The sequence below is a fragment of the Salmo salar genome, chromosome 02 (genome assembly GCF_965601325.2).
Source record: "Salmo salar chromosome 02, fSalSal1, whole genome shotgun sequence".
Taxonomy (NCBI): domain Eukaryota; kingdom Metazoa; phylum Chordata; class Actinopteri; order Salmoniformes; family Salmonidae; genus Salmo; species Salmo salar.
In genome coordinates, this window is record NC_138292.1 from 65,447,199 (window position 1) to 65,471,451 (window position 24,253).

At 41.7% G+C, this 24,253-nt stretch overlaps 2 protein-coding genes across 4 annotated transcripts; both read left to right on the top strand.

Annotated features, from left to right (window-relative positions):
- Positions 1–684: 684 nt before the first annotated feature.
- On the top strand, positions 685–13,027 carry LOC106589699 (ras-related protein Rab-3D). Its single transcript, XM_045707753.2, has 5 exons — positions 685–948; positions 6,990–7,235; positions 11,652–11,770; positions 12,050–12,174; positions 12,487–13,027. Exons 2-5 carry the CDS (start codon positions 6,990–6,992, stop codon positions 12,669–12,671), a joined length of 675 nt encoding a protein of 224 aa, XP_045563709.1. The 5' UTR covers positions 685–948; the 3' UTR covers positions 12,672–13,027.
- Positions 13,028–15,753: 2,726 nt separating this feature from the next.
- On the top strand, positions 15,754–22,555 carry LOC106589714 (tetraspanin-1). 3 transcript variants are annotated; one of them, XM_014179986.3, is made up of 8 exons: positions 15,754–15,888; positions 17,699–17,780; positions 20,054–20,269; positions 20,685–20,759; positions 20,985–21,092; positions 21,322–21,456; positions 21,668–21,760; positions 22,030–22,555. In XM_014179986.3, exons 2-8 carry the CDS (start codon positions 17,724–17,726, stop codon positions 22,081–22,083), a joined length of 738 nt encoding a protein of 245 aa, XP_014035461.1. In that variant the 5' UTR covers positions 15,754–15,888; positions 17,699–17,723; the 3' UTR covers positions 22,084–22,555. The 3 variants fall into 3 exon arrangements, with proteins under 3 accessions (XP_014035461.1, XP_045563720.1, XP_045563717.1); XM_045707764.2 differs by lacking the exon at positions 15,754–15,888 and adding an exon at positions 16,708–16,988; XM_045707761.2 differs by lacking the exon at positions 15,754–15,888 and adding an exon at positions 17,157–17,212.
- The last annotated feature ends 1,698 nt before the right edge of the window (positions 22,556–24,253 follow it).

Here is a 24,253-nt window from a genome sequence, read left to right on the forward strand (position 1 = left end):
CAGAAGGCTGAATGAAGAATAATGCAGCATTCAGGTGCTAGTCGGAACTTCTCAGTAATATATAAGGCTCTATTCAATCAAAACCGTAATGTGGGTTGGGTATCCTCCACGATAAGATAGAAATACATTCCCACGGTTTAGTTAGTGGTATACATATGTCAACAGGTGTCTAATACACAGGCTTGCACCATTCTGGTAACTTTCCCCAAATTCCCCAGTTTTAAGGAAATCCTGGTAGGAGTTTTCCAGGATTTCTTATTCCCTCCTAATTCCAGGAATTTCCAACCAGGATTTGTGGAAAACCAGGGATTTTTGGTAAAGACAATGGAATTTTGAAACCCTGCACATATGCCTACATAGCTCACTATCGCTGATACTAAAGCTGATTGGGTTTTTATTTAACTACGCTGTTCCTTGTATGTATTCTCATCTATGTCGATTTAATATTTAGTAATGTAGGCCTACAATATTTGAGTAACTGTTGTAGAGGAAAAGGTGGAGAATCTTGTATTTGTTTGCCTGGTTGACTATACATTTCCTCTGAACTGTAGCAATGTAAACTTTGTTGAACGAGACGGAGAGAAAATAAGAGAAAAACTAACAATACAACAAAAAGAAACAATATTGAAATGCATATCGCGCACCCCTGTGCCCACGGCACTCGTTAACTACCTTTGAAGTTCAGCAAACGGGCAACACTACGTACAGAGTTTGTATGTTTAGAGGTTGTGTGAACGTGGATTCATTGCTATTCTCTGAGTCGGTCTGTCGGTGACACAAGATTAATATAGGGAAACTTCCGCAGCCTTCCATATCGCAAAAATCTACGGAGGAGCGAGCATGAGATCCGGGAGTACCGTACAGTAGGCGAGAGAAAAGAAGGACAGACATAGAGTTGGAACGGGAGGAGGGAGTGGACGAAAAAACGATTCACACACTGGATTTGAGGTAAAGGAAGAAAAAAAACGACAGTATTTTCAGGAGCATTTCTTATGAGGTTTTGTGTTTTGGTTCTTTTCATGCTGTAAAGCAATGAGATATTGGCCATATGGAAGCCCGGAGATGCATCACTTTCATTATTGTCAAACTCAAAGTTGAGTGTTTTTGATCATTTTTTCCCCGCAAAAGGCTACAATCAGTTTAGACTAGGACCGCTCGTGTGGTTTTGGGACAGCTGTTGCCTTCCTGAGTTTCTCTATGTAAAAAGCTTTCAGCAAGTGCCTACAACCAGTGTTCTCATTATTTTGTATGCTTTAGGCCTACTATATCAAAGTAGAGTAGAGTAGACTAGGCGTATGTGTACAGATCTATTACCGTCAACTGTAAATAAATAAAATAACGAAAGCTGTTGGCCAACTTGAATTGGGAATTTATTGCCTTACGGTTTACTTTTTGAGCAGGCAGTTCAACGGTTTACATTTGTATATTAGTCTTATAGTCTATTGGCCGTACATGCATGATATTGTAATGGATACGTTCCAAATGGCACTCCCCAGTGCACCACTTGGAAATAGGGTGCCATTCGGGATATACACTTGGAATATGGTGCCATTCCGCACACAACCATAAATTGTTTGGGTCATCATATCCGGTTGGGAGGAATTAAAAGCGTCCCACCCATCACCTCAAACAAGTGACCTCCTTTACCTTTTCCATCCACATAAACAAACAAACACACCCCAGCTATGTGGTTCTGATCAGAGGTAGTGCACTGTAGACTAGGGTATTTTTAGGTATGCCCACTATGTACAGTGAGTGGAACGTTGCATCATGTCCTGATTCCTTCCTGCCTTCTACCACCACTGTGACTCAAGTCCCTCTTCCTCTGGGTCACGTCACCTACACCTTGTAGGGACATATTGAAATCTACTTGTAATGTTCCCAACTGTTACTAGTGGAATATGTCATTTTTACTTAATATACCTCCATTTTAAAGGGCACTGGATCACTCCTCATGTGTAGTATCTTTGCTTTTGAATGTCCCTTTTGAAGGAGGGTAATATACCTGTGTGGTTTTATGATTGATAAAAAGGCCTACATTGAAATTGAATGCGTTCATATGGGTCAATTCTCCCCACAAAGGCCGCAAACATAGATGCCAACATGAATGCAGTCAGAATTGAGATGTAAGTACTATTTTGGCAACATTAACACGTCCTGGTTTCTTCTAGTCGTGTTACTGTATTCAGTGTGTGTCTGTTGGGTCTCTAATGCTTAGTTTGTGTTGGCCAGATGAGTTTTTATGGCCCTGGATGGTTTGTGCTGAGCTGGTTGCCAAGGAAACGGTCTTAATCAGGCAAAGAGCACTGCTCAGCTCAGTGTCCCTCATATGCTCCAGGCCAGGAGAGAGAGAGATGGAGGAGAGCTAGAGAGAGAAGTGGGCATTCTGGGGTCATTTCCATGTAAAAGGACCCATGAGCATCAACGTGTGACGTTTATAGGAGTGTGTCAAATTGGGTTCCGAATCAGTCTATTTTTGAGAAGTTGAGGCATACAGTGGGGGGGGGAAAGTATTTGATCCCCTGCTGATTTTGTACGTTTGCCCACTGACAAAGAAAGGATCAGTCTATAATTTTAATGGTAGGTTTATTTGAACAGTGAGAGACAGAATAACAACAAAAATATCCAGAAAAACGCATGTCAGAAATGTTAGAAATTGATTTGCGGGAAATAAGTATTTGACCCCCCCCTCAATCAGAAAGATTTCTGGATCCCAGGTGTCTTTTATACAGGTAACGAGCTGAGATTAGGAGTACACTCTTAAAGGGAGTGCTCCTAATCTCAGTTTGTTACCTGTATAAAAGACACCTGTCCACAGAAGCAATCAATCAGATTCCAAACTCTCCACCATGGCCAAGACCAAAGAGCTCTCCAAGGATGTCAGGGACAAGATTGTAGACCTACACAAGGCTGGAATGGGCTACAAGACCATCGCCAAGCAGCTTGGTGAGAAGTTGACAACATTTGGTGCGATTATTCGCAAATGGAAGAAACACAAAAGAACTGTCAATATCCCTCGACCTGGGGCTCCACGCAAGATCTCACCTCGTGGAGTTGCAATGATCATGAGAACGGTGAGGAATCAGCCCAGAACTACACGGGAGGATCTTGTCAATGATCTCAAGGCAGCTGGGACCATAGTCATCAAGAAAACAATTGGTAACACACTATGCCGTGAAGGACTGAAATCCTGCAGCACCCGCAAGGTCCCCCTGCTCAAGAATACATATACATGCCCGTCTGAAGTTTGCCAATGAACATCTGAATGATTCAGAGGACAACTGGGTGAAAGAGTTGTGGTCAGATGAGACCAAAATGGAGCTCTTTGGCATCAACTCAACTCGCTGTGTTTGGAGGAGGAGGAATGCTGCCTATGACCCCAAGAACACCATCTCCACCGTCAAACATGGAGGTGGAAACATTATGCTTTGGGGGTGTTTTTCTGCTAAGGGGACAGGACAACTTCACCGCATCAAAGGGACGATGGACGGGGCCATGTACCGTCAAATCTTGGGTGAGAACCTCCTTCCCTCAGCCAGGGCATTGAAAATGGGTCGTGGATGGGTATTCCAGCATGACAATGACACAAAATACACGGCCAAGGCAACAAAGGAGTGGCTCAAGAAGAAGCACATTAAGGCCCTGGAGTGGCCTAGCCAGTCTCCAGACCTTAATCCCATAGAAAATCTGTGGAGGGAGCTGAAGGTTCGAGTTGCCAAACGTCAGCCTCGAAACCTTAATGACTTGGAGAAGATCTGCAAAGAGGAGTGGGACAAAATCCCTCCTGAGATGTGTGCAAACCTGGTGGCCAACTACAAGAAACGTCTGACCTCTGTGATTGCCAACAAGGGTTTTGCCACCAAGTACTAAGTCATGTTTTGAAGAGGGGTCAAATACTTATTTCCCTCATTAAAATGCAAATCCTTTTATAACATTTTTGACAGGCGTTTTTCTGGATTTTTTTGGTTGTTATTCTGTCTCTCACTGTTCAAATAAACCTACTATTAAAATTATAGACTGATCATTTCTTTGTAAGTGGGCAAACGTACAAAATCAGCAGGGGATGAAATACTTTTTTCCCCCACTGTATACACGGCCGTGAGGACACCGAGGTCCGGATCTTTATTTGAAATGTTTTTTGGAACTCAGTCGGAGTCTTTACTTACGGTTGAGAGGTAGAATAATATAATACAAAAAGTGCAATTTCCCAACTTGGTTGCAGCAGATTTCCTTTTTTCAGTCACTGACAGTCACTCAATTAACTCATGTTTGTAAAACAAAATGTAGATTGGTAAATTAGTCAAGTTAGTCTAGCCAGCTATCTAAACTTGTAGTAATCATGGCCGAATTACCTACCGGGCACGTGCCCAGGGGTCCTGACCTCCAGGGGCCAACCATTGATTTTGTTAGTCACTTTCACACTTTCACTCAGATATCATATTAACCTTGCATAGGTCATGGCAAAAAAAGTAATGGTAGAACTGCAGAAAATTTGCTTTAAAACAGTGACAATGTATCTCCACCCCATAGCAAAATGTTTAGAATTGCAGGAAATGTTCTGTAAAACTGCACAAAAAAGATGGTTCTGTAAAGCAAACTTATTTGTTTACCTTTTAACAAAATACTTTTTCTGCTAACAGATCCCTCATTATGTAATAAATTATGTTTTTTAATCCTGGTGCTGAGTTAATGTGTAAGTAGCTAATAGGCTATGTGTTTGTAGATCGAATGCGGTGAATGAAGCTACAGTGAAGCACGACAATGGGCCTCACGATCTCATCACAAAAAAAGTATCTGTGCATTCAAATTGCCATCAATAAAATGCAATTGTGTTCATTGTCCGTAGCTTATGCCTGTCCGTATCAACCCCACCGCTATGGGCAGTGGGTAGTGGTTAGAGCGTTGGACTAGTAACCGAAAGGTTGCAAGATCGAATCCCCGAGCTGACAAGGTAAAAATCTGTCGTTCTGCCCCTGAACAAGGCAGTTAACCCACTGTTCCTAGGCCGTCATTGAAATAAGAATTTGTTCTTAGCTGACTTGCCTAGTAAAATAAAATGGCACTCTGTTTACAACGTTGACATCAGCAAACTGCTCGCCCACACGACGCCATACATGTGGTCTGCGTTTGTAAGTCCAACTGGATGTACTGACAAATTCTCTAAGAGTATGTTGGAGGTGGCTTATGGTAGAGAAATTAACATTAAATTCTCTGGCAACACATCTGGTGGATATTCCTGCAGTCAGCATGCCAATTGCACACTCCCTCAACTTGAGACATCTGTGGCATTGTGTTGTGTGACACAACTGCACATTTTAGTGACCTTTTATTGTCCCCAGCACAAGGTGCACCTGTGTAATGATCATGCTGTTTAATCAGCTTCTTGATATGCCACAGCTGTCAGGTGGATGGATTATCTTGGCAAAGGAGACATGCTCACGAACAGGGATGTAAACAAATTTGTGCACTACAATTGAGAGAAATAAGCTTTTTGTGTGCATTTGAACAATTTTCTTGGATCATTTTTCAGCTCATGAAACATGGGACCAACACTACATTTTGCGTTTTAGATTTTTGTTCAGTGTATATTTAGTTTGTAAACTCTAAGTTTAAGAAACATTGCCCTTTGCCTTAATTCCGTTACAAAAAACCCACTTATCTCTTATGATATTTTCTAATGTCTCTCTCTCATTAGGAGGGAGGATAATGAATCTTCACAAAAGTAATAAGTGAAGGTATACCAATCAATTAGTGTTTTTACTGATATCAATTTTGTTTGTAAAACTCAATTCCATTACCAAATCTGGAATTGGCTACAATGGGGGAAATCATAGTATTCACAAACTACAGTTGGGTTCACAAGTTTGCACAGCAGAGGTACAGTAAAGAAAAGTAGAGTTCGGTTCAGTAAAGAAAGAGTAGATCAGACTAGAGTTGAGTACACTAATGTACTGTACTGAACTCTATTCTGCTGTACTGAACTTTACTTTGATGTCCAAACTTGTGAACCATAGACGTCTATGATTTGGTCCAGACCAACCAAATTTGCTGCTGTTTGGGTACAGAGCTCATTAAAATAATAGCCAGTGTGTAGAATAATACTTAGGTATAAATATGAAATATCCTCCTTAAGATACATCACCATGAAGAGAATGACATTCATATCCATTTCTGTGTAGTACATATCAGAGACCCATGATGACATTTTGTTACCGGGTGTAAATAGACTTCACTTACTGTAGTTCAATAACCAAAATATATATATTTCTCCAAAGTCAATGTGTCATGTTATCGCTGACACCCCATTCTTTCTGCAGACATTGTTGAATCTTTATTCAGAGCAGATATTTTAGGAAATGTGGACACACAAATTATTCTGTTACCAAACTTTGCATCTGCACAGATCTTCCAGTGAATGTGTTTTTGTAAAATATTCAGTCTTCTATTATTAAAAGTAGTCCTTGTGCATAGAGTTGTATGGTTTGTTAAACTTTATGAAATCAATGGTTTTTGTTTGGCATACATTTTAAGTGTAATTCCGTTACTGTGGAATTACCCCAGGATTTTTATTCATACTGCAGGACAGGACTATAGCGAAGAGAGGGATGTGGGGGAGAGGACAGGATACTCTGGCTTTTAATCATGATGCAGGAAAATGGAGAGGGCGAGCGAGAGTTATGGAGGAAACCTGCTGACTCTCAACATTGTCATAAATTCACCCTGATCATCTTATAGTCGGGACCAATGACTGACCAAATATTGAATAGTTTCATAAGGTATGTGGGTGAGGTGAGGCCTAAACAATATGACCATTTGAAATTGCAAAACTCAATTGACCTCTGGGCCACCATAATCATAACGTTCTTTAACTGGTCGTTTGGTACTGGACCGTTTCCGTGGAATTAAACGTTATAACAGTGTGTCGTACTGAACGCACCCCTGGTCTAGGAGTTGCACTGCTTCAACTGTTTCCTCCTCTCCGCTCCTAGATGGCGCTGGCGAGCGACCCCGGTGCCGGCCAGCAGCAGACCCAGGCCCAGAAGGATGCCGCGGACCAGAACTTTGACTACATGTTCAAGCTGCTGATCATCGGCAACAGCAGCGTGGGGAAGACCAGCTTACTCTTCCGCTATGCTGATGACTCCTTTACCTCTGCCTTCGTCTCCACCGTGGGCATCGACTTCAAGGTTAAGACGGTCTACCGCAACGAAAAGAGGGTCAAGCTACAGATCTGGGTAAGATGGGGTTTGATTTTGATTCATTAGTATCCCCATTAGCCGACGCCAATGGCGACAGCTAGTCATACTGGAAAAAGACAATACTTTACAAAATATATACATTTAAAAACATTAACATGTAGTGTGTGTGCATCTATCAGTTCCACAGACATGTCAGCACATACACACATCAAGTAGGTCACATGGGGGAGAGGCGTTGTGCCGTGAGGTGTTGCTTTATTTGTTTTTTGAAACCAGGTTTGCTGTTCACTTGATCTATATGAGATGGAAGTTCCATGCACTCTTGGCTCTGTATGATACTGTACGTTTTCATGAATTTATTCTGGACTTGGGGACTGTGAAAAGACACCTGGTGGCATGTCTGCTGGAGTAAGTGTGTGTGTCAGTGCTGTGTGTAAGCTGACTAGGCAAACTATTTGGAATTTCCAACACATTCATTTTTCTTATAAAAACACTAAGTGATGCAGTCAGTCTCTCCTCAACTCTTAGCCAAGAGAGACTGGCATGCATCGTATTTCTATTAGCCCTCTGATTACAATGAAGAGCAAGACGTGCCGCTCTGTTCTGAGCCAGCTGCAGCTTAACTAGATCTTTCTTTGCAGCACTCGACCACGACTGGACAATAATCAAGATAAGATAAAACTAGAGACTGCAGGATTTGCTTTGTGGAGTGTGGTGTCAAAAAAGCAGAGCATCTCTTTATTACGGACTGACCTCTCCCCATCTTTACAACCATTGAATCTATATGTTTTGACCATGACAGTTTACAATCTAAGGTAACACCAAGTAATTTTGTCTCTTCAACTTATTCAACAGCCAGATTCAGCTGAGGTCTAGAACTTAGGGAATGATTTGTACCAAATACGATGCTCTTAGTTTTAGAGATGTTCAGGACCAGTTTATTACTGGCTACCCATTCCAAAACTGACTGCCACTCTTTAAGGCTTTCCGTGACTTTATAAGCTTGGTTGCTGACATGTATATGGTTGAATCATCAGCATACATGGACACAAATGCTTTGTTTAGTGCCAGTACAGGTCATTAGTAAAAATAGAAAAGAGTAGAGGGCCTAGAGAGCTGCCCTTCGGTACACCACACTTGACATGTTTGACATTAGAGAAGCTTCCATCAAAGAAAACCCTCTCAAGTTCTATTATATAGATTGCCATATCGTGGATTCATAGTTGAGGTTGAAAAGCCATACGTTTTCTCAACAACAGGTTATGGTCAATAATATTAAAGGCTGCGCTGAAAACAGTATAACTCCCACAATCTTCTTTCAGTCATTTGTGTCAGTGCAGTACACGTTGAGTGCCCTTCTCTATGTAAGCATGCTGAAAGTATGTTAATTTGTTTACAGAGAAATAGCATTGTATTTGGTCAAACATGTTTTTTCCCAACAGTTTCCTAAGAGCTGGCAGCAAGGGGGTCAAAGGTTATAGGGAAGGGGTGTCAAACTTGAGGGAGGGTGTGTGTATGTGTGAGGATCCTTGTGCACATTCTTGCTTGTTAATGTGCCTTTTTGGCTGCTATGTTCACCTGGCTTGTTTTACCAGCCAACTCAGAACAAGGGAGGAAGGAGAGGAAGTTTTTGCTAATAACAACATTCATTCTCAGAATTTTATTTTTTTACCCTTAAGTTCCAGCAGGCTGCTCTCTCTGATGATGGTATGCTGAGTGAGCAGGATGTTTGTCCACTCAAATAACAGCTATACAGATCAAAGAGGGGCCCACAGTTGCTTGAAACATGGTGCCTGTTTACTGTATTATGTACAGTATCTGAATTGGCACCCTATTCCCTCATTCACTACTTTTGACCAGGGCCCATGTAGTGCACTATGGGGAATAGGGTGCCATTTTGGATGTAGACTATATCTCTCACACTCGATGTTAACTTCTCAGGGCTGCGTGGGACGCTATGCTGTGAGGAATTCTAGGTCAGGTGAACAAAAGGACTTGAGTTCCTGTATGTTGTTACAATTACACCATGAGTCGTTAACTTCTCAGGGCTACGTGGGACGCTACCGTCCCACCCACGGTTCACACTATTCAACAGCCAGTGAAAAATCAGAGCGCCAAATTCAAAATGTCATAATTCAAAGTTGTCAAACATACAACTATTTCACGCCATTTTAAAGATAAACCTCTCCTTAATCCAACCGCATTGTCTGATTTCAAAAAGGCTTTATGGCGAAAGCATAAAGTTAGATTATGTTAGGACAGTGCCAACACAAGAAAAACCACACAGCCATTTTCCAAGCAGGAGAGGGGTCACAAAAACCATAAATACAGTTAAAATTAAGCACTAACCTTTGACGATCTTCATCAGATGACACTCCTAGGACTCAATGTTACACAATACATGTATGTTTTGTTCGATAAAGTTCATATTTATATCCAAAAATCCTATTTTACATTGGCGCGTGATGTTCAGAAAATATTTTTACTCCAAAACTGACGGTGAATCAGCACAACAATTTACAAAAATACTCATCATAAACATTGATAAAATATTAAACTGTTATTCAAAGAATTATAGATAAACATCTCCTGAATGCAACCGCTGTGACAGATTTTAATAAAAAAAGCTTCACGGGGAAAGCACACTTTGCAATAATCTGAGTACTTCGCTCAGAAAAATACATCACTCAATACAGATACCTGCCATTTTGGAGTCATCTAAAATCATAAATAGCATTATAAATATTCACTTACCTTTGATGATCTTCATCAGAAGGCACTTCCAGGTCCACAATAAATGTTGTTTTGTTCGATAAAGTCCATAATTTATGTCCAAATACCTCCTTGTTGTTAGCGCGTTCAGTAAGCTACTCCAATTTAGGAAGCGCGGCCAGAATTTCACGACGAAAAGTCAAAGAAAGTTCTATTGACGTTCATGAAACATGGCAAACGTTGTATAGCATCAAACTTTACGGCCTTTTTAACATAAAACTTCAATAATATTCCAACCGGACGATTCCAATGTCTTGAAAAACGTTATGGAACACAGCTACCTCATCACGTGAACGTGCGCCACAAAACTAATGTCATTTTCTGAGTCACCAACTTCCCGGCCTTCTTGTTCTCTCTGTGTTCACCGCAAAATCCTGAAACTAGGTTCTAAAGACTGTTGACATCTAGTAGAAGCCTTAGGAAGTGCAAAATTAACCCAAAATTACTGTGTGTTAGATAGGCAATGACTTGAAAAGACTACAAGCATCAGATTTCCCACTTCCTGGTTGGATTTTTCTCAGTTTTTTGCCTGCCATATGAGTTCTGTTATACTCACATTATTCAAACAGTTTTAGAAACTTCAGTGTTTTCTATCCAAATCTACTAATAATATGCAAATATTTGACTCTGGGCCCGAGTATTAGGCAGTTTACTCTGGGCACGTTTTTCATCTGAAATCAAAAATACTGCCCCCTATACCTTGACAGGTTAACCACACTTGACGTTGAACATCATCCCTTGATGTCCACTTCATAAAAGATGCAGAAGGCTGTGCTGCTGTCTCTGCTTTCTAATATGCTTACAGTGCAATCTGACACCCAATACATTTTAGTCATTTAGCAGACTCTCTTATCCAGAGCGACTTACAGGAGGAACTAGGGTTAAGTCCATTTTTCACCTAGTCAGCTCAGGGATTCGAACCAGCAAGCTTTCGGTTACTGGCCTAACGTTCTTGACTGCTAGGCTACTTGCTGCCCTATACATGTCTTTTACAATATTACTGTCTGTCAGATAGACCTAATCTTCTTCTTGTGAGAATCCTGTGTCCCAAATGGCACCCTATTACCTATGTAGTGAACTACTTAGTGAACTAGTGCACTATGTAGGTATAGGGAAAAGGGTGCCTAGAATATTCTGTCACAGTAGCTTACTCACTACTACACTAAATGACTGGTTATATCTTTATGACCGCTGATATGTTGCTTTCTAGATAAACCATCCATATTAGCTTAGTTGTAATATGGATTATTCGTTGAGGTGTTATTGCTAGTGGCCTGACCAGGAACAACTTCCAGGTCCTAGTTACAGCTACTATAACTAGGGCCCAGTTTTTCCTGCTCAGGATGGAATAACTCCTTGCCCTATAGTTGTGGGTTCTGTTAGTTTGACCGGGTTTACAGTATTCTGCATTGGTGCCATTGTATCCTGGTGTACATAGAGGGTGTGGAAACATGAGGGCTGTCTTGACATGGATTTCCCTCTGCTCTGCTGTGCTTATGGGTTAATCATTCTCTTCTTTCCTTGTGCTGAGTAGGCTACAGTTAACCAGTTAACCCCTAATACTCCCCCACTACTCACATAAGGTATGGCACCATGTGTCTGTATGATGGATTGCCCTCATGGCTTTTGCTGGGCTGGGGCAATGTGAACTAACTCTTTAAAAACAACTGTGTGTGACAGGACACGGCAGGCCAGGAGCGTTACAGGACCATCACCACAGCCTACTACAGAGGAGCCATGGGCTTCCTGCTCATGTATGACATCACCAACCAGGACTCCTTCTACGCTGTGCAGGACTGGTGGGTCATATCCCCTTCTGGTATCAATAAAGTTTATTCAGTTTGAGACAGACATTCACACTAACTCTCACTGTGTGTGTGTGCACAGGACTGGTGGGTACTGTACTCCCATGGGGCTCTGCTTTGTCCCTTACCTGTTGTTAGAAAATCGTGTTAAGTCATGAAACAGCTGGAATGCAAGGGTTTTCCAACACTATTTACCTCTGAGGTTATATACAGTAACAGATACATACTATTGTTATGAAAGTCGTACATTGATTGTCGTTGTCCGTTGTCCAGGGCGACCCAGATCAAAACGTACTCGTGGGACAACGCCCAGGTGATCCTGGTGGGGAACAAGGCTGACCTGGAGGACGACAGGCTGGTACCAGCGGAGGATGGTCAGAGACTGGCTGACGAACTGGGTAGGAGAGAATACACACACTGTCTGCCTCTCACACTCTCTCTTTCTGAGGATGGTCAGAGACTGGCTGATGAACTGGGTGGCAGAGATGCACACACACACACACACACATATACTCGCCTGTCTCTCGCAACCTTAAAAGACAGACTAACATTGGTATATATACAGTACACACCCAGAAAATAAACATATACTGTATCTGAAAACTTCAACATATACACTCACAGAGAACACAAAATAAGACAGTCTTTTGCTAGGCTTGTTGCTTCTAGTAATCCTTTGTTTCCCTGTTCTCCTCCCTCTCTTTCTTCAGGGTTCCAGTTCTTCGAGGCCAGTGCCAAAGACAACATCAACGTGAAGCAGGTGTTCGAGCGTCTCGTCGACGTCATCTGCGAGAAGATGAGCGAGAGCATGAATGGGGAGCCCAGCCCATTGGCCAATCACAAGGGCCCCAGCCTACAGGACTCGCCCCCAGACAAGGGTGGCTGCTCCTGCTGATAACGCCTTAAACATACATACGGTATACATGCTCGTGTGCACACACACACACACTGAAAAAATGTAATACACAACCACTCCCACACACGCTCATTGACTTGCCAGAAATCTAGCGTTGTGAATGTACTTTTTGGTTTTGTATAACATTGTTGCTACTATCCCTATTACCGACCTGTTCCCCAGTCTCTTGCACTCACTTTGCTTCTAAAAACAGATTTCACATCAGTCCTTTTGTTTAGAATGAGTTGATAGAATGTATTTTGCAGTAGGATAAGCTTCCCAGAGTAGGGTGAAGTTGCCCCTAGACGCTGATCTTGGGTCAGTTTTACATTCCCCCCACTAATGGTTAGGATTGGGGAGGGTAAGCTGATCCTAGATCTGTACCTAGGGGAGACTTCATCTGGGAACCTTCCCACAACCCAAGCCGAGCCTGAGAACCGATGTTCAGTGCTGCAGTTCAGATTCTGTTTGATTGTCTTGCTCATACTGCCCCCATGTGGATGTTGAATGTTACTGCAGCAATAATGGAAGCACCCTCTAATAGTGTCAATAGCTCAGGTGGGTCTGCTTAACGTCAACGACAATGTAGGGCTCTGAGTTTCTCCTGGCTGCGTGGTGGAAAAACTCAAGGCCCTATACTAAGGGAGCGTCTAGAGGGCTGGCTTATGAGACTATTGCTTAGGAATGTTCATCTGTAGCCTATACACTGTAAAACCAAAATGTCAGGTCAACTATGACTGACCAACCAACTTGCCAAAGTTTCTCGATTCAACTAGATGTTGGGGGTCAATTCTATTTCAATGCAGTCAATTCAGGAACTGAACTGAAATTCCAATTCCATTTTTATTCTCATGGAGTAGCGTTGAGGAGAATTTAGAATTTCAGTTTACTCCCTGTATTGGCTGAATTGAAAAGGAATTGACCCCCAACCGTGCTGGACCTTCCTGCCCTGCACTGTCCCACTAATTACTGGAACTGAATGAGCTATTAGATTCTACATCTGACATTAAATGGAAAAGCTCCTTACTATATTTGTGTATGGTCTGGTTGTGTTTTATAGGTTCATGTTTTAGTGCTCAGGTCAAATGTAAAAGTCATAGCATGATTTAGTTTGATTAATTTCAGTTAATGACTGTCTGCTCAATCCACTCAAATGAAGGAAATAAAAAATGTAATGTAAATTTAATGAAGTCAGGTGTATCTCTCCTTTCATCCCAAAATATCTTCATTTGCCTACGTTCAATTACAGTAACTGCTTAGTAACATGTAGTGACTTCCTCATTCAATGGTTCAGTCGTAGAAATGGCTTCTAATGACTGTATACTGTAAGGTGAGTGCTATGAACTCCCATGTCAGTCAACATGTATGAATACATTCCCTTGGGAATTTCTTGGTGTTGGAGTACAGTTTCCTTGTTGCCATTGATTGTGGTCATTTGACATAGAACTAGTAGGTCTACCTTAGACATCTAAATGTTTCTTATCTCCAGATGTTCCATTCATAAAAGGGATAAGAGTAGAGGGACAGGTTTGGCTGTGTCCCAAATGGCACCCTATTCCCTATAGGCCCTGGTCAAAAGTAGTCCACCACATAGGGAATAGGGAGCCATTTGGGTTGTTGGCAAAAGAAAATGACAGCAGTGCTTATTGGACTTAGCGACAGGTCAGAACACTTGGCTGAGTGATGTCAACGTGTGCAGGTTCTGACAAAAAAAGGTTTTCCTGGTCTATAAATAAATGATGAGCCACGCAGTAAACATTGAGGGAGTGCTATACCATACCTTTGAATGGAAGGGAGGTTAAAATACTTTGTCTTCTTGAGGTTCAATAGATCCTGAAGAGGAACGTGACATAAGTTCAGCATACAGTGCATTCGGAAAGTACTCAGACCCCTTGACTTTTTCCACATTTTGTTACATTAGACTTATTATAAAATGTATAAAATAGTTTTTTTTCCCTTCATCAATCTACACGCTACCCCATAATGACAAAGCAAAAATAGGTTTAGACATTTTTACAAATGTATTACAAGGAACTGAAAATAATATTTACATAAGTATTCAGACCCTTTACTCAGTACTTTGTTGAAGCACCTTTGGCAGCGATTACAGCCTTGAGTCTTCTTGGGTATGACGCTACAAGCTTTTCACACCTGTATTTGGGGAGGTTCTCCCATTCTTCTCTGCAAATCCTCTCAAGCTCTGTCAGGTTGAATGGGGAGCGTCGCTGCATAGCTATTGTTAGGTATTTTTATATTTATTAACCTTCATTTAACTAAGTCAGTTAAGAACATATTCTTATTTACAATGATGGCCTACCCTCCCCTAACGACGCTGGGCCAATTGTGCACCACCCTATGGGACTCCCGATCACAGCCGGTTGTGATACAGACCGGGATCAAACCAGGGTCTGTAGTGACACCTCTAGCACTGAGATGCAGTGCCTTAAACCACTGTGCCACTCGGGAGGTCAATCCAGAGATTTTAGTTCGGGTTCAAGTCCGGGCTCTGGCTGACGTCGAAGGACATTGTCCGTAGACATCATGGTTTGGTGTTTGCTCTGACATGAACTGTCAGCTGTGGGACCTTATATAGACGGGTGTGTGCCTTTCCAAATCATGTCCAATCAATTGAATTAACCACAGGTGGACTTCAATCAAGTTGTAGAAACATCTCAAGGATGATCAATGGAAACAGGATGCACCTGAGCTCAATTTTGAGTCTCATTGCAAAGATGCTGAATACCTATGTAAATAAGGTATTTCTGTTTTTTTATTTGCAAGCAGTTCTAAAAACCTGTTTTCGCTTCGTCCATTATGGGGTATTGTGTGTAGATTGAGGGAATTGTTTTATTGAATCCATTTTAGAATAAGGCTGTAACGTAACAGCATTTTGAAAAAGTAAATGGGTCTGAATACTTTCCGACTGCACTGTGTTTTCACCCTCTACTGTGTGTGTGTGTGTGTGTGTGTGTGTGTGTGTTTTCACCTCCGTCATAAAGTTCCCTCTAGTAGGACTTTAGCCTCCAGGAAGTTGTCCTACACTAGAAACCAATCAGTGGTGCGTTGGAACTTACTCCCTCCCCTCGTGTGTGTGTGTGTGTGTGTGTGTGTGGTTTGTGTGTTTGTGAGACCTGAGGGGGTGGGTGAGGATAAAGGGCCAGATAGAAACTTGTTGGAGACGAACACTCCTCTCAGACCTCAACAGTCATCAGCACAGGTAAGACTCAATTCTCCTACTCCATTTAAAATAATCCACTATACACAAACTTCAATGATATAATCATACTTGTCTGATGTGCTACATAAAAACTCTATGAAAGCCAGTACTTTCTTCAGTAAATAAACTAATACTCAATGTAATACATTTTGTGTGACAGGTCACATTTGCATCACATTTGCATCCAATTTGCAACAGAAAGTCAGACCGTAAACATCCAGGGAAATTGTTCTATTTAACTGATACATTGTATAATTTGTATTTATTTTTCGTCTGTAAGAAGGGAGATGATTTTTGGGATTAATAAATGACTTATTAACATGAATCAGGTTGCTGCTGTTTGAACCTCCCTGTATCTAAGGGGAGAACTTTGCCCAATGGATGAAAGACTGGGTCACATTAAAGTTCTAACAGTCATGAGATCAAATGGCATCTTATTAATGACTTGTTAATATGTTGATGGTGCTGCTGCATTCTCATACACTAGTCATGTACCTAGATGGAAACTGAGACTCCTGGGATGGTGTTGATGGGTCACATTTAGGGCCAGTTTCACGGACACATGCTTTTTAGTCCAGGACTAGATGTAATCCTTGTCCGGGAAACTTACCCTTACCTTTGTTTTAAGAACACGTAGTCCGGTAACATTCTGCCTCTCAATCTTGTTATTTCATGATCACGGGGACGTTTATGGCCCTGTGGGTACCAGGTGAAAGTTGTCAAAGTACACGAAAGACAGTGACGCAATAAGGAACAACCTGGTCATTCTGGCAATTTAAAACTAGGCTTGGTCTCATCCAGTGACACTTCTCCAGTTCACGGGAAGCCAGCAAGCTACTAGAGAAGAGAGTAGAAACAAATACAGGATTGACATAACAATTCAAAACGATACGTGTCTCGTGGAGTCTTTGATATGATAATAAAGTACAATAGGCTACACTAGACAACTTTGGCCAAAACAACTAGGCTTGGACTGTACAGTGACACTTTTCCAATTCCCACGAAAGCCAACAAGCTACTGAAGAAACGGACCATGAAGATATTATGGGTCTTGATAGCTAAGTCTCTATCTCATGGAGGTGTTTTCTATGCTACTGAAGGTCAGTGACTGCCAGGAAGATTCTGATAAGACTCCTTGACTGTTCCAATAATATCAATGCCTGTAAAATACCTCTAGTAATAAAACGTCAACTCTGAGTCTGTCCCAAATGACCCCTTATTCCATATCTTGTGCACTACTTTTGCCCAGGATCCATTAATTAACCGTTATCTGCCAAGTAGCTCCGACTTCAAGTAAAGAGATGGACTGGTGCTGTCTTGCAAGGTGTGAAATCTGTATTACCAGTCTAAGGGTTTTTGAGGGGTGTTGAACTGACAATTTAAATAAGGAAGCTAGAGTTATTGAGTTATTGTGATTGGTAAGTCTTTGGCTGGCAAACAACACAGCTTTACAAAATGGAAATGTTGGTTCAGTGGTTGTCTTTTCTGATTGTTCATTTCAACTCCAAACCCAGTTTATTTCTACATGAAAACAAATAAAATGCTATATTTAGAGAGCTTTGCTTTGGCCCCATAACCGTCTCCCTGGTTAATGTGTAACTAATATGGATGCTGGCATGAAGGCCCTATGTCATTGTAATGACTCAGACAAGCCTGGTATAACAACCTGTGATCTTGTAACCAGACAGGTTGGCTGTCTACAGTTTTATGTACACACACACACACACACTGGCCTGAAACCATAACTGACTAAATATTCTGTATGTCCAAGTCGATCTCCTAAACTCACTGTTGAAGTTTTGTTTTTCAGGAGAAGGAAACAACAGACGGCAAAGATGTGTTGCTCCGGGTTTCTCAAGATTATGATGTTCATCTTCAATGGAGCCATCTTTGTACGTTTAAACTTTTATTCAGCTAACATTCAATTATCCCCCATCTCCTATATTCCATCAGAATACTAACACCAAAACAGTCTATAGAACACTTCTGTTTTTAGCATAATATGTTGTTAAATTCACTAAGGTTTTATAGTACTGAAAGGAGTTTGATGGCTTTGAATGAAGTTGTCACTTCCCCTGTCCTCTTTAGCACTCTGGACATGTAGATGTCCACACAACTGCCATTTTGAACCCAAACCTCCTGACCTGTTAGGGTCAATGACCCCTTAGATATTTTCAAGGTCATTCAGAGAGCGAACAGGATAAGAAAGTGCACTTCCGAACAAGAATGTGTCACATCCAAGTTCCACAGGGACCATAAATGACAGTCATATCTTTGTGAGGATAGATTTGTGTATTGAGGAAAACTTTACCTAAACTCAGCCAAAAAAGAAACGTCCTCACTGTCAACTGCGTTTATTTTCAGCAAACTTAACATGTGTAAATATTTGTATGAACATAACAAGATTTAACAACTGAGACATAAACTGAACAAGTTCCACCTACATGTGACTAACAGAAATGGAATAATGTCTCCCTGAACAAACAGGGGGGTCAAAATCAAAAGTAACAGTCAGTATCTGGTATGGCCACCAGCTGCATTAAGTACTGCAGTGCATCTCTTCCTCATGGACTGCACCAGATTTGCCAGTTCTTGCTGTGTGAGATGTTACCCCACTCTTCCACCAAGGCACCTGCAAGTTCCCGGACATTTCTGTGGGGAATGGCCCTAGCCCTCACCCTCTGATCCAACATGTCCCAGACGTGCTCAATGGGATTGAGATCTGGGCTCTTCACTGGCCAAGGCAGAACACTGACATTCCTGTCTTGCAGGACATCACGCACAGAACGAGCAGTATGGCTGGTGGTATTGTCATGCTGGAGGGTCATGTCAGGATGAGCCTGCAGGAAGGTACCACATGAGGGAGGAGGATGTCTTCCCTGTAACACACAGCGTTGAGATTGCCTGAAGTGACAACAAGCTTAGTCCGATGATGCTGTGACACACCGCCCCAGACCATGACAGACCCTCCACCTCCAAATTGATCCCGCTCCAGAGTACAGGCCTCGGTGAAACGCTCATTCCTTCGATGATAAACGTGAATCCGATCATCACCCCTGGTGAGACAAAATCGTGACTCGTCAGTGAAGAGCACATTTTTCAAGTCCTGTGTAGTCCAGCGACAGTGGGTTTCTGCCCATAGGCGAGGTTGTTGGCGGTGATGTCTGGTGAGGACCTCCCTTACAACAGGCCTACAAGCCCCCAGTCCAGCCTCTCTCAGCCTATTGCGGACAGTCTGAGCATTGATGGAGGGATTGTGCGTTCCTGGTGTAACTCGGGCAGTTGTTGTTGCCATCCTGTACCTGTCCCGCAGGTGTGATGTTTGGATGTACCGATCCTGTGCAGGTGTTGTTACACGTGGTCTGCCACTGCGAGGACGATCAGCTGTCCATCCTGTCTCCCTGTAGCGCTGTCTTAGGCGTCTCACAGTACGGACATTGCCCTGGCCACATCTGCAGTCCTCATGCCTCCTTGCAGCATGCCTAAGGCACATTCATGCAGATGAGCAGGGACCCTGGGCATCTTTCTTTTGGTGTTTTTCAGAGTCAGTAGAAAGGCCTCTTTAGTGTCCTAAGTTTTCATAACTGTGACCTTAATTGTCTACCGTCTGTAAGCTGTTAGTGTCTTAACGACCGTTCCACAGGTGCATGTTCATGAATTGTTTATGGTTCATTGAACAAGCATGGGAAACAGTGTTTAAACCCTTTACGATGAAGATCTGTGAAGTTATTTGGATTTTTATGAATTATATTTGAAAGGCAGGGTCCTGAAAAAGGGACATTTCTTTTTTTTTGCTGAGTTTATATACTCAGAATTAATATTGTATGTCATTTTTAGTCACAGTAAGAAGATGAATAACCTGCCTTGTCATACTCGCTAATACTCGGGATTTCTTTCAAAAATTGTACAGGTAATGGTTGGCAGAGATGACCGTATTTTGTATGATGTTGACAACATTTGCTCCACTTATATTCACCTTTTCTCCATGACGCATTCTAATGATATGGTTTAGTTTTCAAAGAGTATTCAAAGTATACTCCCTGTACTCTTCATCAACATTATCCCAAACACTAAAACTATCCCCTCCCCCTATTTCTCCTCTTTCTCTCTCCCACCTCCCTGTTGTGTGTGTGTGTGTGTGTGTGTGTGTGTGTGTGTGTATCAGTTGGCGGGTGTGGCCATCCTGGCGGTGGGGGTGTGGGTGAAGGTGGACAGTGGCTCTCTACTGGGAGTGTTAGACAACATTAAGGATGCCCCAGCAGAACTGGGCCAGCTGGCTAACGTGGCCTACCTGCTCATTGGGGTCGGAGGGGTCCTGCTGATCATGGGCTTCCTAGGGTGCTGTGGAGCCATGAAGGAGTCCAGGTGTATGCTGATGCTGGTGTGTCATCTTTGACCATTGAACATAAATATTCATAAATCGATTTAATACAAATACCAACTTGACTTTTACTCTGTTTATTTTTTAATTTACATACTGGTATGGAAAGATTAATTCATTATTTGTTACTTTTTTTAAATGTATTTAAAAAGAATTGTGCAAAATGACTTTCTTTGTCGATATACACCATGATATATTTATAGAATTTTGACCTTTGATCTAATGTGATAGTTTTGACCCATTACCTTTTGCTTTGTTATGAAGCCCTCACTGTATGCTTGTCTGTCGCCATTTTGTTTCGTTCCAGTTCTTAAACATCATCCTGACCTGCCATCTTATTGGTCATAATTTTGACCCCTTTTTTTTTTTTCCCATCAAACCCTTAACCACTGTATGCTTGTCTGTTCCTTTCCAGTTCTTTATCATCATCCTGATCATATTCATTGCAGAGGTGGCTGGGTGCGTGGTGGTCCTCGTCTTCCAACCACTGGTAGGTACTTATTATAACTGTATGGGCCCTGGTCAAAAGCAGTGTACTAATTAGTAAATAGGGGGAACGTTTGAAACTTTATTTGGCTGTGCAGGTGGTGGTTTTGTTCATATTGGCAGATGAAAACAGTTTTTATACAGTAGTAAATCAAATTGCCTAATGTTGGGACAGTAAAGTTTTTCTGAATTTGTGGAAATGGGTTGTGTTCTGATTTGTATGTTTTAGGCTAAGGAAGTTCTTGAGGACCTTAGTGAGAAGGTTGTTGCCAGGATTAAAAAAGACTATGGGAAGGATGAGAGCCTGACTTCACTATGGAATGGCACCATGGAACAGGTATACTTCATTCATTCATACTACTATATTAAGTAGTGAATTTACTGCCACTCTGCCAGTGGATGTTATTAGCGCACTTTTGTGTACTCAATAAATGCATATGTTGTTCTTATGCAGATTATTTACAGGTTTCAGAGAAAGTAGTGGTGCTTGGCTAAGCTAGTTGCTTACTGTGTTCTGTAGATGCTACCATGTCATAATGATTTGTGTCTCTGTGCTTCCCTCCTAGTTCAAGTGCTGTGGATACCGCAATTACACAGACTTCGATGGATCCCCCTTTCAAGGGAACCGTACTAACCCTGTGTACCCACCAACATGTTGTAGTACAACTGAAACCTGTGCAGCTATTGCTGCTGAAACTTCGGTACAGATATCTAATAGTACCATACAGGGTCATCCGATGTGCTGTTTTTAGACCAGGAGGGTTTCCTTACACTTGGTTGGGTAACATAGTCATGAAAAACTCCTGCCCCTGGCTAGGTTTTACATTTAATAGCCTGTGTTTGTGTGTTTATAATCATTGAATCCCCATACAGCTATCTAATTCTAATACTGGAGTACTGTTTCCTCCCCAGAATGTCACTGGCTGCTTTACCATGTTGCTGAAACTGATTGAGGACAACGCTGTCATCATTGGAGCTGTTGGACTGGGCATCGCTGCTCTTGAGGTACAATACACGTGTTAAAATACTATCTGCATCCTATTCCCTACACAGTGCACAACATTTGACCAGAGCCCTATGGGCCCTCTTCAGGAGTAGTGCATTATAAAGGTATTAGGGTGCAATTTGGGCCCTAGTCAAAAGTAGTGCACTGTAAAGGGATTAGGATGCCATTTGGGTCCTGGTCAAAAGTAGTGCACTATAAAGGGATTAGGGTGCCATTTGGAACGTAACCATTATATTGCGTTAACACTTGTGACCTGTCATCGTTTCAGATTGCTGCCATGGTGGTGTCAATGGTTCTCTACCAACAGATTGGTAACAAGTAGCACTGAGGACCCCGACATCCAGGACCATCCATGACCACGCCTGTTTAATCATCATCATCACCTCACCTCACCTTGAGACCTTCAGTCGACATGTTTCATTTCAAACACCAAAGATTATTCAAATATTTCAATTATGAAAGAAAAACAAGAGAGGAAGGAGCCTTGTTCAAAACCCTGTTGTGAATTGATCACCTCTATGGTATATCAACAACATCTGTGGACATATACTGTATAGGGCCTACTGTATGCATTCAGTACTTATTTATGTGTAAATTAGATTCCTTTATCTCTGTATCCTTATTTGTTTCTTGCTCAAGCTGAAGACTTTACATGAATTGATGATGTTTTGTGTTGAGCAGGTGATTGCTTTACACTTGCTCTAACTGGCAAGACTTTTTGTTGTTATTTAACTGTCTTGAATGGATATACAGTGTCTCATTTTGTACATATAAATATTGAAGTTTAGAAATTACCACATTCAGTCTGACTTGTTTATTTCTTGTTCGATTCTTTACGAGGAAAAATAAACATGTTCTTATTTGCAATAGTTTCTCAATCATATTCACCTAAAGTTGGCATCTACTGGGCTACTTTTTAGATCAGACTTGCAGATTCAGTGCCTCATTTTAAATCCCTGCTGAAGACAAGAGTTTTATGAAGATGCTTTTAATGTATGATTTTAATGAGCTATTCTTTTCATTCTCCTTCCTCCTGTCTTTGTTAGTATTTTTATTTTATGATATGAAGCACTTTTACCTGTATTGACAGCCTGGTCTCAGACTAGATGTAACATAGTAAATGTAAATCTGTGAAACGCAAATTAGTATGATATGTTACTTTTGGTATGATTACATAACAGATGGTTAATTAAATGAAAGCAGGGTGGTTGACTGGGTGGGCGTATAAGGCGAACGTCTAGCAACCCAAAGGTTGAGTTTGAACCTCATCACGGACAACTTTAGAAACTACTTACTACTTTTTTGCTACTTTGCAACTACTTAACATGTAAGCTAACCCTTCCCCTAACCCTTTTAGCTAACCATAACCATTTTAGCGAACCATTTCCCTAACCTTAACCCTAACCCCTAGCTAACATTAGCCAGCTAGCTAACATTAGCCACCTAGCTATATTTTGTATATTTTGCCTTTTGAAAGTATTCAGACCCTTTGACTTTTTCCACATTTTGTTACGTTACTGGCTTATTCTAAAATGTATTAAATTGCTTTCCCCCCTCAATCTACACACAGTACCCCATAATGACAAAGCAAAAATATTTATAAAAAAATAAAAACTGATATTACATTTACATAAGTATTCAGACCCTTTACTCAGTACTTTGTTGAAGCACCTTTGGCAGCGATTACAGCATCGAGTCTTCTTGGGTATGACGCTACAAGCTTGGCACGCCTGTATTTGGGGAGTTTCTCCCATTCTTCTCTGCAGATCCTCTCAAGCTCTGTCAGGTTGGATGGGGAGCATTGCTGCACAGCTATTTTCAGGTCTCCAGAGACTTTCCATCAGGTTCAAGTCCGGGCTCTGGCTGGGCCACTCAAGGACATTCAGAGACTTGTCCCGAAGCCACTCCTATGTTGTCTTGGCTGTGTGCTATAGGGTTGTTGTCCTGTTGGAAGGTGAACCTTTGCCCCAGTCTTGAGGTCCCGAGTGCTCTGGAGCAGGTTTTTATCCAGGATCTCTCTGTACTTTGCTCCGTTCATCTTTCCCTCATACCTGACTAGTCTCCCAGTACCTGCCACTGAAAAAGATCCCCACAGCATGATGCTGTCACCACCATGCTTCACTGTAGGGATGGTGCCAAGTTTCCTCCAGATGTGAAGCTTGGCATTCAGGCCAAAGAGTTCAATCTTGGCTTCATCAGACCAGAGAATCTTGTTTCTCATGGTCTGAGAGTCATTTTGGTGCTTTTGTGCAAACTCCAAGCGGGCTGTCATGTGCCTTTTCATGAGGAGTGGCTTCCGCCTGGCCACTCTACCATAAAGGCCTGATTGGTGGAGTGCTGCAGAGATGGTATTTAATGTATTTATTTATTTTGCTCCTTTGCACCCATTTTTTACATTTACATTTTAGTCATTTAGCAGACGCTCTTATCCAGAGCGACTTACAGTAGTGAATGCATACATTTCAATTAATTTCATAATTATAATTTTTTCC